Source organism: Neophocaena asiaeorientalis, unplaced genomic scaffold, assembly GCF_003031525.2.
Source record: "Neophocaena asiaeorientalis asiaeorientalis breed wild unplaced genomic scaffold, Neophocaena_asiaeorientalis_V1.1 scaffold5, whole genome shotgun sequence".
In the NCBI taxonomy this organism is placed as follows: domain Eukaryota; kingdom Metazoa; phylum Chordata; class Mammalia; order Artiodactyla; family Phocoenidae; genus Neophocaena; species Neophocaena asiaeorientalis.
The window spans coordinates 23,681-42,362 of NW_020174698.1; the positions used below are offsets into that span (position 1 = coordinate 23,681).

At 40.3% G+C, this 18,682-nt stretch overlaps 1 protein-coding gene across 1 annotated transcript; it reads left to right on the plus strand.

Annotated features, from left to right (window-relative positions):
• The first annotated feature begins 1,419 nt into the window (after nucleotides 1-1,419).
• PERP (p53 apoptosis effector related to PMP22) lies at nucleotides 1,420-18,372 on the plus strand. The gene is made up of 3 exons (XM_024759066.1): nucleotides 1,420-1,763; nucleotides 12,524-12,664; nucleotides 16,876-18,372. The coding sequence occupies exons 1-3, from the start codon at nucleotides 1,571-1,573 to the stop codon at nucleotides 17,100-17,102; spliced, it is 561 nt and encodes a 186-aa protein (XP_024614834.1). The 5' UTR covers nucleotides 1,420-1,570; the 3' UTR covers nucleotides 17,103-18,372.
• The last annotated feature ends 310 nt before the right edge of the window (nucleotides 18,373-18,682 follow it).

The following is an 18,682-nucleotide window of genomic DNA, read 5'->3' on the forward strand; positions in this document are numbered from 1 at the left end:
AAGAATGAAATTTTGCCATTTGTAACAACATGGATGAACTTGGAGGGTATTATGCTTAGTGAAATAGGTCAGAGAAAGACAAAGACTATATAACTTATATGTGGAATCTAAAGAAATAAAACGAAAGAATAAAACAAAACAGAAAGACTCACAGATATAGAGAACCAGCTAGTGGTTACCAGTGGGAAGAGGGAAGGGGGAGGGGCAAGATAGGGGTAGTGGATTAAGAGGTACAAACTTCTATGTATAAAATAAATAAGCTACAAGGATATATTGTACAGCACAGGGAATATAGCCAATATTTTATAATAATTTTAAATGGAATATAATCTATAAAAATACTGAATCACTATGCTGTACACCTGAAACTAACAGAATATTGTAAATCTTCAATTAAATAAAAAGGAAAAGTGATTCAGAATAAATCTTTGGAAGTACAAGGTAAGATATGACCCTCATTGGATATTCTTCACGCTTTGCCCAAGGCCATGGCGGTGCGGACATCGAGAACTTGTTTCTCCTCAGTCCCCCTCCCATCCACACCTGAGGAGTCATGGTGGTGACAGAAGCAGGGCCAGGACACAGGAGGGTGGGGCTTTAGGTGCTGGTTGCATGCTGACATGATACATGATTTTTATTTGGAGAAACCTCAAAACAGGAGATGAAAAGAGTAGATGCAGCGGGGTCTAGATAGGTAAGAGATTTGTGGTAGGGAGTGGACTGTGGCAAAGAGGACCTGAATTTATCCGGAGAAGCCGGGTGGAGCGCTTCTAGGACGGAAATGAGCATTTGCTGATTTCAGTGCGTTCACGCATAAAATGTTCATTGTGTCCCCCTTGAGACCCAGACACAGTGCTGGACACCAGGGATACACAGATTAATAAAACATGGTCTTTCTGTCAAAGAGTTGGCACCCGAGTGGGGAAGGTGGGGATGTAAGCAGTGAAGAGCCTGAAGCAGCCATGGTACAAGGTACAAAGGTGGACCCCAGCAGGAATCGCCCAGCCCTGCCGGGTAGGGTCAGGGACCGGCTCCTGGGTTCGGTACACGCGCTTAGAGTGCGGCAATGACTCCTGTCCAATGTGAACACTCATCTCAAATGGCTCGAAACTTAAATATCGTATTGTTGAAAATCAGACTGTGATCCGACTTCAGGGGTTAAATATTTAATTGGTGATGCGCAGATTAAAATGTGTACACGTTGAAGCACTGAGAAGAAAAGCACTGGATGCGAGAGGACCAAGTGAGAGGGAAACGAGGCAGTGGGACCCCGCGGCTCCAGGTCTCTCCGGGCAGAGTAAGCTCACACACACCCAGTGTAACCCGAGCCCGGCCCCTCCTCCCCCGCGCGCGCCTGGGCCGGCCGGGCAGGTCTGGGCGGTGCGCTTTGAGTCACCGGAATCTAGGTGGGGCGGGCGCCTCGCCCCCGAGGCCAGCCCCGAGCCGCGTCCTCCAGGAGCCGCCTCCTCGAGGCCTACCTCCCTTTTGTCGCCCTGCCGGCGCTCTAGGGTCACTCTCCGCCGGCGTCCGAGCCCCACGCTCTCCTCTCCTCTCCACCACCGCCGTCGAGATGCTGGCCTGCGGCCTGGCCTGCGAGCGCTGCAGGTGGATCCTGCCCCTGCTCCTGTTCAGCGCCATCATTTTCGACATCATCGCGTTGGCCGGCCGCGGATGGCTACAGTTGAGCAATTCCGAGGAGCACTACTCCTCGTTGTGGTGGCGGTGTACCTCCGATAACAACTGCGAAAGCCTCATGGACTTTGGTGAGTGCCGCCGCCTCCGTGAAGTCCTCCGGGCGGCTGCTGGGCGAGCGCCGGCGCCCGGGGAGTGCGGAAGTCGCCCTGTGAGAATGGACTAAACAGGGTCGAGAAGGGACTGAACAGGGTCGGGGGTAATAGGTGATTCAACAAATCTCTCTTTAGAGCCTAGGTTCATACATCCGACCCGAACAGAATAAAGCAGTAGCAGCTTTCCGTGTCCAAAACCAGGCTCGACACTGGAAGAAAATGGCCCTAGTTCAAACTACGTTTATTCGTAGGGTCTGTCGGTACAGCAAAAGATGATTTCAGCCATTTGCAATGAGTTTGATGAGTAAATGTAATGAACAAAGTATATTTTCTTGAGACCTACTGAAATTTCTTCCCATTTCGCCACCTATTTTATATCTTAAAATATGAAATATGCCTTATATTTTAAAATGTAAGTATTTAAAATGCGTACCTTCCCTAATGTTGCTGTATTATTCGTTTAACTTGAACTAAGTGAAAGCAGCTCTTCTTCCTTTAAAAAAGCCCTTTAAATCAAAGTTTCAGCAGGGAAGATTTCAGTAGATACTGCAGTGTTTAATGCTTCAGGCTAATTCTTGTTAGAGGGAGTGTCTTTTGGGTTTAGGCCTGGCATTGCTGTTTAGAAGACTTTATTTTAATCTGATTTGAAATCTAAAAAGCAAACACATCTCCTACACCAGCGAAATGAAGCAGAGTTGACAACTTAATATACTGCAGATAGAGTATTTTATTTTTCCAGCATGGAGGAAGCCTCAGGGAACTACCTGTTACTATTACGCGGGACTGGAGAGGAGCTTGCTCTGGGCCGGTACCACCCCGTGCTTTCTCGTAGATGGGAAGAACAGCCGGGGTCTATCGTGATTAGCATTGTGTGAGGGGTTCGGGAGAGGAGGGTTTAAGTATGAGAATAATCAGAAGCTTAAAGTCAACAACTACTGAATGGAGCCTTACCGACTGAGTTTAATAGTTTAAAACTGAGAAAGAAGGCTACCCTGCTTTTTTTCCCCATTTTCTGCTAGGACCTTCGACTTGCCCCGCACCTCCAAAGTGGCCCAGGGCTTCAAACCAAACTCTGTTTATTTCTGGGACCCTGTATCAGGGGCTTGGTGCTTTATCTTATCTACTGTGGAATTATTTGGAAGTTCTCCCCAAAAATTTACTCCCCAAAGGAGGCATGGTTCTCCTTAGCAGGTAATAAAATGTAAAGACTAAATGGAATTCCTAACTTTCCTTAAAGTCTGTGTTTTTCATCTCTTAAAGCGCAAAGAGCACACCTGCCAGGGTTTGTATTACCCCAAGTCTTTTAGGTTTTCAAAGGGAATTAATTTCTTTGAAATAATATGTCTCTATTTTCTGGTTAAAATGCAAAAGAGTTCAGTATCTTGTAGGGGATTTAGTAGACTTGCTTAAAACAGGTGTGTTTTTAAACAGACTTTGATAATCGTATCTCACTGCAAAGACTAATACAGACCCAAAGAATATTCAGCGATCCTGGGCATATGAATTAAGAAGGTTAGTGTGCCGCGGGGAGAAGGGTGCAGGCAGAGCCTAGATCAGCACTATTGCTGGGACATGATCTGGCCTGCACAGCTCTGGCTGTGACCACAGCCCTCTTGTGAAAAATACACAATGCAATTTTTATTTTTCTTGATTTGCAGGATGAACTCACCTTCCTAGGGTGTGGCTCTTCTAACCTCAGGCTGATAGAGTGCTTTGATATAGAAGGGAGTAAGCAGGTTTTGTTTCTGTTTTCTAATGTTTTAATTAGACAGGAGTCTAAAGCATTAACTTTTTTTAATTGTAGAGAAAAGACAGATCCAGTCAGTGTACAGTTGATGTTTCAATTTGATATAGAAATTGGTCTTTAGAAAAGTTCGGTTTTCCAAGTGAGCCTTGAGGAATCTAGTGCTGCCTCTGTGATGCAGCAAGAATGATTTTCATAAGTGGTCGGTGGCTTTCACATTCCAATTTGGTTATTCTGGTGACCTTTGCAAAGATACTCAAGTGCCAAGGATGTGTTAGACGTGGCTTTTGCTCAAGCCCTAGAATCAAGTAATGAGTCTAGCGCCCACTGTCACTAGGTGACCTTGGGAAGAAGAAAACAGCTATGATTTCACCAGGAGAGGCCCATCCCAGGCTGCTGAAGTCAAAGATGAGTTGGAGTGATTATTATACTTCCACTCCGTCTCCTGCCATGGACTGTTGGCTAGTTTTGCCTCACCGGTGTAGAAATTGTGTACTCCTATCCCGTAGGTTGATTATCTAGGCGTCTCTGAACTTTTGAGATGTTCAGATAGCTGCAATTAGGCCTTGCCAAAAACAATATGTTCACATGAGGTCATATTTTATCTAAAATACAGTAAGCAGTTTACACACACTCCCACGTATGTACAAACACAACAAGGAATAAGGTTGATGGCTCTAATTAAAATGATATCTCAATATTGAGAATTAAGTGTGTATAATCACTTTTTAAAAAATTCTTGCTATGTGCTAGAAAATAAACCTTGTGATTTACCATTGTAAACTACAGTATTAAGAAAGTATACCTGTTTATTACAAAGTGCTTCACTATCTCTTTTAGTTGCTGACATTTGTAACAATATGTTCATTTTGCTGGCAGGTATCAGCAATAATACTAAATAATAAAGATTTTTTAAATAAAGGTAAATAGTTCCATAGAATTATGTAAAAAGAAGAATGTTATATTCTTCACTGTCATTAACTTTTTTTTAAAGAATTTCAGATTACCATATCACCTCATTTTTCCTCATCAATGAATCAAATTAAACACTGAATATTTTCTTTTACATAATAGTAACAACTAAATAAATACAAATTCTTGTTTGAATTTTTAAAAAAGTCATGCTTTCTGGTCCTCAAAATTGGAAAAGAAAACTCTAGATTTAAACATTGAAATGATCATTCAGATTTCATGTATAAAGAAAATGCCAAGTTAGGACTTCCCTGGTGGCACAGTGGTTAAGAATCCGCCTGCCAATGCAGGGGACACGGGTTCGAGCCCTGGTCCGGGAAGATCCCACATGCCGCTGAGCAACTAAGCCCGTGGGCCACAACTACAGAAGCCTGCGTGCCTAGAGCCCGTGCTCCACAGCAATGAGAAGCCTGCGTACTGCAACTAGAGAGAAAGCCTGCGCACAGCAACGAAGACCCAACGCAGCCAAAAATAAATAAATAAAAGAAGATGCTAAATTAAATTTGAATCCATGTTCACAGACAGTATTTTTGCACTCCTGGCACCTTCTTTTACAGTTTTAAGAAAGAGTACATCAGGAGGATATTTTCAGCATCAGAGATGTAGATTTCAAGTCCTAAGCAAGCTCTGACTTGTCAGGGTAGAGACTAATGAAGATAAGTTTATGCATAAATTACAGGGACAGCTGAGATGAATTTATGCTCCAAGAATGATGGCGGGGAGTCAGTGTGGCAGCATTGGAGAGCCTTTGCCTTGGATCTGAACTCAGAAGTGCAGAGCCTCATTTTTACCAAAGATACCACATTGAATGTTTTTTACATGAAATCAGCCTTGGATAAGTCACAGAATCAGGTTAATACAGGAAATATTTTTAGATCATCTAGCCCTATGGTTCTTAAATGTACGAGAAATGAGAAAAATATCAGTAGGTATGAAGTTAATAGTTTTACATTAGCCTAAATTCAACTTAAAGGATTTCATTTTGAGATTATGTTCTTGTGGCTTTTTTGCAGAGGGGCAGGGTCACGTATTCAAATGCTCTTATTTTATGAAATTAGGCATTAGTAGGTAGATTAATCTTTGCGGGCATGTGTTCACATTCGTACATAGTAAAACAAAAAGTTGGACACTCTCAATTGATTTTCATAATTAAAAATATATATATGTTGATTTATAAAATCTAGACATCTAGGAACCAGTGATCTTGACCAGTTTTCTCCACATTTGCTGCGCTTAGCACTACCAGAGAGCCTCAATTCCTGATTTGTCTTTTCTCCTTGTAAATGGCCAGAGACTCCTAGACTATTAGATCTAGGAGGGATGAAGAGTGCGCCTACTCAAGCTTTCTCCAAAGCCCACCTATCAGCATCGCCCGTGGCTGATCTGAGCTTCTTCCTGTTGTTCAGCAACTTAATTTTCTCCACGATGCTATTTGTTTAAAAGTACCTCTCTTACACCGGCAAGAGGTGAAATGTGCTTCTCTGTAAATTATTCTTTCCAGCCTTCTTCCAACGGACAGATTTTCAAACGTTTGAGGGTAGATTCCAAATTTGCTGCTAGTTATTTTGTCTGAGTTCACACAGAATTTCCTGTATTTTCCCATCTTCCCGTGTAGGATGGTTTCCCCACTCAGACTTTAAAAGAAGGCCATAAGGGGTAAAGTTCCATAAAAACCAATGGGAAAGGGTTATCATCTGGCTCAGTTTCAGGGGAAAATGTAGAGCATGTAAAGAATCTCACACCTACTGTGGAATTTCTCCCCAGAGACCCCGGCATCATTCTTCCTTTAAGCCATTCCTCTCCTGCCTTCCAAACCTTCTGCAGAATTGTTCTTCCTGTGTCGATTTTTTTGGAGGCTTTCCTGAGTCATCCTCCAGATTTTTGCTACTCGTGTGTTACAGACCAGCAGCATCAGTATTATCTGGGAGGTTACTGGATACTTAGCATCTCAGGCCCCACCTACTGAATTGGAATCTGTATTTTAACAAGGTCCCCAGGTGATTCGTAAGCACTTTTAAGTTTCAGAAGCACTGGCCTGTATTACTGCAGATCTCCTCATTGACTATGCAACAGTCTTTTTGAATATATCATCTACCCATGTTTATATTTATTTGTAGATAGCATCTTTTTTTTTTGAACCTGGAGGATATATATATATATATTTTTTTTTTATTGGAGTATAATTGCTTTACAATGGTGTGTTAGTTTCTGATTTATAACAAAGTGAATCAGCTATACATATACATATAGTCCCATATCTCCTCCCTCTTGCATCTCCCTCCCATCCTCCCTATCCCACCCCTGTAGGAGGTCACAAGATAGCATCTTTTTTATTTTTTCAATTATGGTCTTGTCCAGTTTTCAGTTCTGCTTGTGTATGACATAAAGAACTTTATAGAAACAATAGGAAGGAATCTGACAAAATCTTGTATTAATGGGTAGGGCTTTCTGTATTGTTCATAGGTGAATCCTTTGTTCTGGAAAGGAACCATCCTCTACTCTAGTTGGGTGACAATTTGGAATCTGCAGGGCACTGAGTAAGGGGCTAGGCCACAGACTGTTTTGGTCAATGTTTGGTGCCCACATGTAAAGCTACTGAAGAATGCAGCAAATCCATTAAAAGAAATACTAATTTGGATTGAAAAAGTAATGACAGTCTCCAAAATGTCACCCACGATATAGCAGTAGTGCTCTCCTTGTCTTAAAATAAAAGTTTATTTATTTTTTCTTTTCATAAGCTTAACTTTGATTTATGGTTTCTAGCTTGATATTCAAGGTATTTATTTATTTTTACTTTTATTGCTCTTTTCTTCTCAGTCAATCTTACTGGTCTTTTCCCAGCTGTATTTGCCTTGTAACATCATGTTTTAGTATATAATCTCTGGAAAAACGTATAGCATTATCCCTCATACAAAAAACTTAAAAACATTTTTTAGAAAAAACTCAGAATTTCATTAGTAACCAGTGAATGGTTTCCATGTTGTTGACTTAATGTTGAATCTTTGCAAGCAATAGCAAAATCTGATAAGCCATTCATTACCTAAATGGATCTTTAATGAATCTTATCTAAAAGTGGATTTATAATGTTGCTGGTTTCTTTGATAACATAAATTTCTTCAAGTGGTACTTAGAAAATAAACTTAGGACAGAATAAATTATATATATATATGAAACACCAAATTTATCTTCCCTTAAGGAAACAAAACAAAAAATAAACATCCCTGCGCAGAAACTCTGTTTACCTGGAGTGCAGCATGCTTTTGTGGTCTCAATTCAGAGAAAGATAATTGACAATGACAATCCTTCCCCAATCCCCTACACACACACACACACACACACACACACATTCTGCTTATTTGAATTTAATGATAGTATTTAATTGAATTTAATGATTGGCAGTAACCATGAAAAAAATCTATAGAAATGAGACTATAATTGACCATAGGTCACATACTGAAAGTTACACACTCCTTTTTGGCAGTGCTGCAATCTGTTTTTATAAGGAGATTAATCATCTATCTTAGTTGTTCTCAGATTTTAGTATGGATGTAAGAAATACCACTAAAATGCGGATTAGGAAAGGCAGAGATTTAGTGTATAAAATATTAATGAAGGACAGACTTGTCTTCAGAATAGATGAAGATGGACTGTCTTCAAAGACCTGAGGACCATCTGTTGATGTTGAATCATGAAAGAAGTAGCTTCAAGATAAGTTTTACAAATTGATGTTTTTCAATTGAGGCTGGTAAATAGGGTACAATTTAGACCAAGGTATAATATAAAAATATATAGTTCCCAAAGGGTTGGGTAAGTTTATAGATATTAGACTCATTCTGGGTGATTAAGGGAGACCAAAGGCACTTAGCCTACAGATTTATCTAAAGTTTTCAAAACGTATGTCATGGAGAATTGCCATGTTGTTAGTCTACATGGCTGTTGGTTCCCTTCTCAGGCAGAATATTGGGCTGGAAGGACCCTGCTCAGACCCGGTAGGATCCATCTCATCATCTTACAACAAAATAGTCATTGACATGAGGCAGCAGATTGCCTTCCTTGTTATCCATCAGTCAGGACCTTCAAAACCATGTCAAGATTTGTATCTTTTTTTTTTTTTAGTTGATACCTCATTGTAATTTTTTTTTTACATCTTTATTGGAGTATAATTGCTTTACAATGGTGTGTTAATTTCTGAGTTAAGTGAATCAATGTGGGTGTTTCCACTCTCAAGGAGCAGGTTTTACACGTTCTACTTCCAAGGCAGCCTTTCTCCAGACAGACTGTTGCTTAACTTTCCATTTTGATTTTCTTTAGACTCAGCATTTTAAATAAGGAAGATGCTAATTGAGTTGATTTAACATAACATAGGAAAATTTCTTAAAATGATCTGTTCATATTTACATTCACCTGTTGGTTTTAGGTTAGGTGAATTGGCTTACTATTTCTTTTATTTAATTCCTTTCAAGTACCTGAAACTAAATGTAAATTACACCTCAGCGGTAATGTCAGCGGAAGCAGTAATAGCAATAATCTAACTTTGTATTAATCTTCCTCCAATAAACAGGTAAAATGATTGATGTTACTCTTTATAGCAACATCATACATCATTTATTTAGCTATACTTTAAAAACCTTAATCTGTGATTGTCAAAGTTTGATTACTAAATATGTTCCCTGTTAGCATGCTTCTCCTGTTTTTATTGAAAACTCACATTCTGCTATACAACTGATCTTCCTGTCTGCATTCCTCTGTGTGGCTTATATAGCTGTGTTGCCTTTTCATTGAACAGTTTCAAACATGTGAACTCACCTTAAAAGGAAAACTCAGTGTCTGCTTATTGGAATTTAATTGAATTTAATGATTGGCAGTAGCCATGCAAAAATCTACAGACATGAGACTGTAATTGACAGTGGGTTACATACTGAAAGTTACATGCTCCAGCTATTTTTATAAGAAGATTAATCATCTCTCTTAGTTGGTCTCAAACTTTAGTATAAATGTAAGAAATACCAGTAAAATGCAGATTCCTTTCCAACTCTGATTCAACATGTCTGGAGGGATGCATAGGAATCCATACTTTTTTTTTTTTTTTTTTTTTTTTTTTTTGCGGTACGCGGGCCTCTCACTGTTGTGGCCTCTCCCTTTGCGGAGCACAGGCTCTGGACGCGCAGGCTCAGAGGCCATGGCTCACGGGCCCAAACGCTCCGCGGCACGTGGGATCTTCCCGGACCGGGGCACGACCCCGCGTCCCCTGCATCGGCAGGCGGACTTTCAACCACTGTGCCACCAGGGAAGCCCGGAATCCATACTTTTTATAAGCACCACTGATGATTTTGAGTCAGTGGTTTATGGGCTAGACTTCGAGATGGTCTGATTAATTAATGTTCTTTCCAAAGCATGGTCCGTTTTCTCTGGAAAGTTACCTTACTCGAAGGACAAGGCAAAAGTGAGAAAAGAGACTTAATCTCACATTTTGGCTTTATCCATGTCTATCTTAAAATAAAACATTTCTATTTTACCTTGGTCTTACTGATCTCATGGGAAGAGAGCAAGACGTGGAGGAAAGTAATAAAAATTATAAACATATAACTAGGCCCACTCAGGTACTGTCATGACGCCATCCTGACCAGTGCCACTAAGGGGTAATTTGTGTGAAAACACGGTATTTGAGCATGTAAAGTCGTTTCCTTAATTACCTATTATACCCCAGTCATCCCTGAATCTAGATGAAGATTTGGAGGGAGTGTGGAGGCTAGAGAAGGGAACAGGGGAGCTCAGCCCAGGTTTGTCTCTAACAGTTGAAGATGTAAACATGCAGTGGAGAACTGAGGAAGAGTCTTCACGTGACAGTGTAGAACCTTGAGAACGTTGAATAAAGTGAAAACTTGAGGTACTGGAGAAAGTCATCGGAATACATGAGGACATTTTTGAACAGAGAGGGCTGGAGAATTAACAGCTCCATGACTTTTCACACAAGAGCTCTCATCCTCACCGTAATCTTGAAAGAAGGCATTTTAGCCTTGGTTAACAGAGGAGCAGACTGACAGTGGCTAGTAGGTAATAGAGGCAGGGTATACACGAGGGCAAGCTGGCTCCCAAGCCCTTGTTCTTTCTGCTAGTCCTTAACTTTGTCTAACACTGACCAGTCCAATGACCCCAAATTAAGTCAGGATTTGTTTGCCAGCCAAGCTCGGTTAAAGCTGGAGTAAAACCAGTGCCGAGGTACACGCAGCTCTCCTTTTCAAATGCAATAAAGAGAAATAGGTTAAGGGTGCATGTTCGTCCATTAATGAATGAGTGGGTAAACATAATGTGGGCTCTCCATACAATAGAATAATTATTGGTCATAAAAAGGAATGCAGGGCTTCCCTGGTGGCGCGGTGGTTGAGAGTCCGCCTGCCGATGCAGGGGACACGGGTTCGTGTCCCGGTCCGGGAAGATCCCACATGCCGCAGAACGGCTGGGCCCGTGAGCCATGGCCGCTGAGCCTGCGCGTCCAGGGCCAGTGCTCTGCAACGGGAGAGGCCACAACAGTGAGAGGCCCGCGTACCGCAAAAAAAAAAAAACAAACAAAAAGCAAAAAACAAACAGAAAAGCAGTCCTAATCCATGCTGTTCCAACATGGGTGAACCTTGAAGACATTATGCTAAGTGAAAGCGTAAGACAGTCACAAAGGCCACATAGTATATAATTCCTTTTATATGAAATGTCCAGAATAAGCAAATTTATAGAGACAGAAAGTAGATCAGAAGGTGAAGGAAGTGGGGAGGAGAAGGGCACTGCTAACGGACATGGGGTTTCTCTTTGGGGTGATGAAAATTTTGGAATTGAAAGTGGTGATGGTTGCACAACCCTGTGAATGGAGTGAAAACTACAGAATTGTATGCTTTAAGTGGATGAATTTTCTAGTATGTAACTTATATCTTAAAAGAAAAGAAAAAAGAGTCCTGTTCTGGATTCAGACAGTCTGGAAATCAAACTTGGCTGCCAGCTGTGTGGCTCTGGGCAGGTTATGTGGACTCTCAAAGGCTTAGTATAATCTCACTTCTAAAATAGAAATGATGACGGAGTGTGAACCTTAAAAAGCTATTGTGAGGATTCAGGTTGCTAAGGCATGGCGGGTTCTTAGCCCAGTGCCTGCTACAGAGCGATTACTTCCTACATGTCAGTTACTGCCTCTAGAGAGAAGGTTGTGTGGGAAGAGATTTTAGGAATCAGTGCAGTTTGAACAATAAGAATGATTGGCTGGAATCCTTAGCTTGGGAGTCATGACTCTTCTCTTCCCACAGGGGCAGAGCAGAATGACCCAGGGCTAGAGCTGCCCATGTAGATCTTCAAACCTAGAACTCAATTTCCACCTCATCCTTATTGTTTTTAGGGCCCATGTCAATAATTGAGAATTATTGTGCGATAAATTCTGAATACTTCACAAGTTAAAATTTAGAAATGTTGTTTGCACCTAAACTTGCTATAAAAAGCACAGCTAGCTACTTTACAATTAAATTGTTTTACTTGATATCTCTGTCTAGTCATACGTACTATGAGTTTTCAGTAATTATTTTTGCATGGGACCAAACCTTAATATGGAAAAAAGATCCTTTTAAAGGCATTTGAAACAGTTCCTGAAGAGATTGTAATTTGGATTGTGCCATAGTAAAAATGTTGTTTATTGTGGTCTTGTTATAGTAGAACTTGAGTGACTCTTTTAAATATACCTGTTTATATGCCAGTTTATTAAATGAGATACAGTTTAATGTAGTTTACTTTTCATTTTGGAGGTATAAACATTTGCCCCAAAACTGAGGGGATAAGGCATTACTGCATATCAGTATGTTAATGTCCTACCTATGAATTTGCCTATTCTTCCCTTAAAATATGGAGATGCTTAAGTATTGTCTAAAGAAAATCTGTTTTTCCACCCAAATACAATTAGTAGAAAGAAGAAAAAAACCCCATTGATGCTTTGATAAGTAACTTTAAATTTGGCTTGTGTGCCTTACTAATTGCTGTTTCTTTCTTATAGCGTGGGGAAAGGCAGTTGCCGCCATGCTCTTCTGTGGCTTCATCATCCTGGTGATCTCTTTCATCCTCTCTTTCTTTGCCCTCTGCGGATCCCAAATGCTTGTCTTCCTGAGAATGATTGGAAGCCTCCTGGCCCTGGCTGGTAAGACTGTGCGCCAGCAATCCTTTCTTCCTATCAGCAGGGGACATCAATATAATAATGTCCACGCCACAAAGAAGATCTCTGACAATACAGTTCCTGATCTGTTCTCGGAAAATGTGTCACCAAAGGCAGAAGTAACAGAGGAGAGATGTATTTTAAGAGCTGGATCCCTTTTATCCTCTGCCTGAGACAGCGTTCCATGTCCCCCATCCAAGTGAGGAAGGTTGTCACTCTACCTGCTGGTATCTCTCGTAGATGACCCCATGCCCTTGACACCCCTGCCCCGAGGGACCAGGGTTGGAAGTGCAGTGTCTCCATAGTGGTCCCAGGCTGGCCTCCCATGAGCCCCATGCCTGAGGGGACTGGAATGTCCCTGAGCCATTGCACTTGTTGAAGGCGTTCTGCAGTCCTAGGATGTGGTGGGTCACAGAAGGGTTTTCTGCAGTGGGATGGGGCATCTGGGAGGGGCCAGATCTGGAATTGCCTCTTTGCAGCTTAGAGCCAGGGTTGGGGGGATGGGAAACTTAGTTATGCAGCTGGGTGGGGCTTGGAGAGATCATTTATTAAGGGAATATCAGAACTAGCAAGAATCTAGGGGCAAGAATTATTTAAAATTTTAGGTGGGCACCTGGCAGTAGGGAAGTCTGCCAAAGGAGCAGGACCCCAGCCACAGAGCTGGATTTAGATGCAAATCTGGATTTCCTGAGGAGGGGAAAGAAGAAGAAGATGCTGATAAGGGCAAAGTGAGAAGGCCACAGTCCATTTCTCAAGCTACTAACTTAGGCTCATGGAACAAATGCCGAAGTCCAGCCACAGACCTGGGGTATAAATACAAAGTGAGCATATGGTTTTGGAAACAAGTCAGAAGCCTTGTAACTAGAGGGGTCCATAGGATCAAGCCTGAGCCTGAGTGGGACTGCTGTGCGCAGGGTTCCCTGAGTACAAAGAAGGTGATGGCAGGATCTAGGGCAGGATAAGTGAGGAGCAAAAAGGCCCTGGCTGGGAGGAAGGAGGTAGCCTCCGAGAACCAGCCAGTGCAGATCTAACCGTCCCCTGTACATTTAAAAATGTCTCCTGATTCAAAATAAAGTTTACTCGAGTGTTCCTCATGTTTCAAACTTTGCTTTTGGAATAATATTTTAGAATCAGAAATGGCTAGGAATCACAAAACATATGAAGAATCTTGTTGAATCCCCCCTCCACTTTTATTTGGTGTTTTGTAGTTCAAATTTACAAGACCTTATCAAAGAAACAATTTGATGTAGCTTCCTATCACATGTCTTAGAAGACTAGGTAGATGCCTATATAAATCACCATTAGAAATAACACTGTGACATTAACGTTCATTGAAGAATCCTTTATGACCCATCAATTCCACTTCTAGGTATATATCCAAAAGAACCAAAAGCAGGGATTTGAATAGGTACTTGTACGTCCATGTTCATAGCGGCATTATTCACAATAGCCAAAAGGTGGAAACAACCCAAGTGTTCAGCAGCAGAAAAATATATAAACAAAAGGTAGTCTATGCATACAATGGAATATCATTCAGCCATAAAAAGGAATGAAATTTTGATGTGAGCTACAATATGGACGGACCTTGAAAACGTTATGCTGAAAGAAATAAGGTAGATACAGAAGGACGAATATTTTATGATTTCACTTGTATGAAGTACCTGGAATAGGCAAATTCACAGAGACAGAAAGTCGATTGGAGGTTACCAGCAGCCGAGGGGAGCGGGTAATGGGTACATATTGTGGATGTTGAAAATGTTTTAGGTATGGATAGTGGTGATGATTACACAACATTGTGAATGCATTTAATGCCACTGAATCGAACACTTAGCAAATGGCTAAAATGATAAATATTACGTTGAGTATATTTTACCAAAATTAAAAGAAATTGTAGTAAAACTCTTCTGTCCACCTTAACATTAAAACATTAAGATCTAGTAATCGCCATCTCTAGCTAACAGGGTTGCAGGAGTTATTGTAAAAAAAACTCGCTCTGGTGAGTTTCGATAGATAAACAGCTGAACTGTCCTGCTTAACCCCGTGTTCTCATTTTACAATTTAATTCTCCCCTTCTTCAAAGTTGGACAAGTGGAATGGGAAATGTTTAATAGAAAAATAAAAAGCCTAGAAATCTCAATACATTTTTAGTGGTAATAATGTTGAATAAGCCCTACTTGAATTTTAAGATATATTTCATAACAATTCTTTTTAATGTGATGTATATTATTGGGTTAAAATCAGAATAACTGAACACCAATACAATTTAGATTTTGTAAAAATTGATCCAAACCATTACAAGAACTTTATGTGATGAACCAAAATGGGTAAATAACAATGTTTAACATTTATTACTAGGCATATTAGAGAAAAATGCAGAGACGTGTTCCTTTTGTGTCATACACAATGATTTGCAGAAAATGACAAACTTAACTAGTGAGAGTTTGTTATTTAAACTAGACAGAAAGTGGGACTTCCCTCGTGGTCCAGTGGGTAAGACTCTGAACTCCCAGTGCAGAGGGCCCGAGTTTGATCCTTGGTGGGGGAACTAGATCCCACATGCGTGCCGCAACTAAGAGTTCGCATGTTGCAACTAAGAAGACCACATGCCACAACTAAGAGTCCGCATGCCACAACTGGAAAAAAAAAAAAGATCCTGCATGCCACAACTAAGACCTGGTGCAGCCAAAATAAATAAATAAATAAATAAATATTTTTAAAAAATAAATAAAGTAGACAGGAACCAGAGAAATATCTAAGATCTGCACTAAGATTGCCTTTCACAAGTTGCCAAAGAAGAACATTTTAAGTTGGGAAATAGAAGCAACAAATCAAGATGTGGAAACATCTACAGCCTTTCTAGTAATTTAAAAAAAAAAAAGAAAACTAGTTAAGGGTATATCTGTGGAGCTAGTAGAAAAAAATTAAAGTGAAATAAAAGTGGTGGCGAGGACTGTTCACTCCCTGACATACTCCTGGGAGCTCAGCCAGCTGATCCCTCTTTGTGAAGAGTAGCGTCTGAGTGTCACAGAGCTAAAATCTGCTTATATTCAAAGTCATGGCAATGCACATACTAAATACTAGGTAAAAATATGCATAGCATAGCATAGCATGTGTATACTCATTAGAGCTTTATAGAATTAGGCATGTTCATTGAAAAAGACTACAAAGTAGATTTAATAAATTCCTTTTATTTTTAAGCAATGTAAATTGTTAATACATGATTAATAATAATTGTAATAATGTGACTCATATCAAAGAGTTTAGAAATTTTTTTGACATATGCTTTCCCTCCCGTATCTTCCCTTTCCCTTTTTTTTTTTTTTTTTGCGGTACGCAGGCCTCTCACTGTTGTGGCCTCTCCCATTGCGGAGCACAGGCTCTGGACGCGCAGGCTCAGCGGCCGTGGCTCACGGGCCCAGCCGCTCCGCGGCATGTGGGATTTTCTCGGACCGGGGCACGAACCCGTGTCCCCTGCATCAGCAGGCAGACTCTCAACCACTGCGCTACCAGGGAAGCCCCCCTTTCACTTTTTAAAGCACTGTGGTTATTCCCCTCTTTTGCTTCTATTTCCCCAGAGGCTGGAACGCTCTTCTTCCTCTCCTCCATCTCTTCATTTCTATTTATTCTTCAGATTCCCCCTTCCTCTGCAGGCTTTTCTTCTGATTCTCCCATTGATCATTCGCATCACTGATTCATTGTTTTATTTAGTCATTTATTTATTGAATGAATATTCCTCTATCTGTGTCTGTGTGTGCATACACACAGACATATGTATATGTACATATGTTTTATTTTGCTAACACTGATAATATTAACTTATGTTTGGCACAGGAAAAGCAAAGATGAAAAAGTAGGCTCTCCTCTACCCTCTTGCTTCCTATTGCACACCACAATTCAGCACGTTTTAGCTTAGTATATATAATGCTTACATAGGTACATGAATCTCTAATTTTCTGTCTGTATTTCATATACTCAGTATTCTACTCAGTGCCAGGTATCTCTGACACACAATATTCAGTCATCTTTTTTGGCTTATGATTAACTAGACTCCCCCAGCCCCTTTTATCAGCATTATTTAGGTGGATTTAATACTTATTTTAAGGCAAAAATGTTGTGGAAGAGGAAATAATCTGTTGTTATCATGCATTCATTCATTCATACATTCATACGTTGTATTTTTTTTTCCTTCCTTTTAGCTGTGCTCCAGATCATCGCCCTGGTAATTTACCCTGTGAAGTACAACCAGACCTTTAACTTGGCTAACAGCTCTGCTGGCATTTACATCTATAACTGGGCCTACGGCTTTGGGTGGGCGGCCACGATTATCCTGATTGGCTGTGCCTTCTTCTTCTGTTGCCTCCCCAACTATGCAGATGACCTGCTGGGCAATGCCAAGCCGAGGTACTTCTACACATCTCCCTAAGGTGGGGAATGAGCAGAAGAACATCACTGCTGCTGAGATGGATTCCAGAGAAAGAAACTGTTTCCCCTGGAATACTCTGAACCTATGTTTGGGGCAGTGTTCATATCATTAAACTATAGTCAAAATGCTACAATACTTTGGGAGAGAATATTTCTTAAATAGTTTTAGAGTTTCATATTCATCTTTTATCTGTGATCTGTAGAGTTAAACGAGACTTACTTCTTTTAACTAATTACCTAATTACTAATATGCCAGTGTTTCCTTATATCTAGCCATACCATTTATATTGCATTTGTAAAAGAATATGAGAAGGAAACTTACGTAATTTATAAGGTAAAAATGAGAAGGCTTCAGAGATTTGAGTAATCTGATCAGGTTTCTGTTTTTCCCAGATGGAATGAACTGGGTCTATTAAGGACTAAGGAGAAGAGGAAGATATTGGTAAAAATTGCCAGTGACCAAATATTCTAAAAGAAATGCAAAAAATAAATATTTTTTCAAACCTTCAGCTATTTAAAGAAGCAAAATCATTTCCTAAATGCATATCATTTGTGAGGATTTCTAATTAACATCATGAATAACTGATTTGGGGCTAAGCTTCCCGTTAACTTGATATGGCATCTAGGAAAGTATTCTTTCACAGCCAAAGCCTGTTGCAGTAGTAAGACCTCCTTAAGTAGTGAAATCTTAAGATGAAATTTTCTCTTTTAAAGTGGTTTGTAGGGTTGGGGTGTGGTAAAGTGCTACTAATAATTCTGTGCTGTTTGGTGTCTATATGTTCTAGACTAGGGTAGACTGGATTAAAAGGTGGATTGGTCTAATTCGTCGTAACCTCTAGGTAGGATTAGGTTGTTTAGTAAACCATTAGGAGGGCCATTTCCTTCACAAAAGTAACATTAAAAGAGCCTAAAGAGAAGAAATGGCTTGAATTTTTCGTCTTAGGCTTGACCAGGCTCTAATCATGTAGACACAGCTTCTGATAAATTGCAGCTGTAATCAAAAACTCAAATACGGTTAAAAACCTGGTTTCCCTTGGTAAACAGATTAAAAATATCTGAGGTAAAACATGCAACAGGAGAATTCAGGGATGTGGGATTTCTCTGAATGGCAAATATGATGTATCACATGGATTTTTTATTTTAATATTTGTACTTATGTAATGAAAACCAATTCATTTTATGTATCAAATTATTATCTTGTAAGTTGTAAAAATAAGCAGTTGCAGTTTTCATTATGAATTTTTCCCAATAAACCAGGTGTTCTAATCTTGTATCTAGTTTGCAGTTTTTTTGGTTTTGCTTCTCGGCGCCCCCCGCCCCCCAATCTGAGGAAGGTGATTTCTTTTTTAACATCTTTATTGGAGTATAATTGCTTTACAATGTTATGTTGGTTTCTGCTGTATAACAAAGTGAATCAGATATACATATATCTCCATATCCCCTCCCTCTTGTGTCTCCCTCCCACCCTCCCTATCCCACCCCTCTAGGTGGTCACAAAGCACCAAGCTGCTCTCCCTGTGCTATGTGGCTGCTTCCCACTATCAGGGTCTATGCCCTGTAGTGGGGTAGTAAGAACGTTGG

Bases quoted from the DNA above. Each gene is read 5' to 3' on its own strand.
- PERP (XM_024759066.1), top strand. From the start codon at position 1,571: ATGCTGGCCTGCGGCCTGGCCTGCGAGCGCTGCAGGTGGATCCTGCCC. The intron at 1,764-12,523 runs GTGAGTGCCGCC...TCTTTCTTATAG, and splicing joins CGAAAGCCTCATGGACTTTG to CGTGGGGAAAGGCAGTTGCC. The intron at 12,665-16,875 runs GTAAGACTGTGC...CCTTCCTTTTAG, and splicing joins AAGCCTCCTGGCCCTGGCTG to CTGTGCTCCAGATCATCGCC.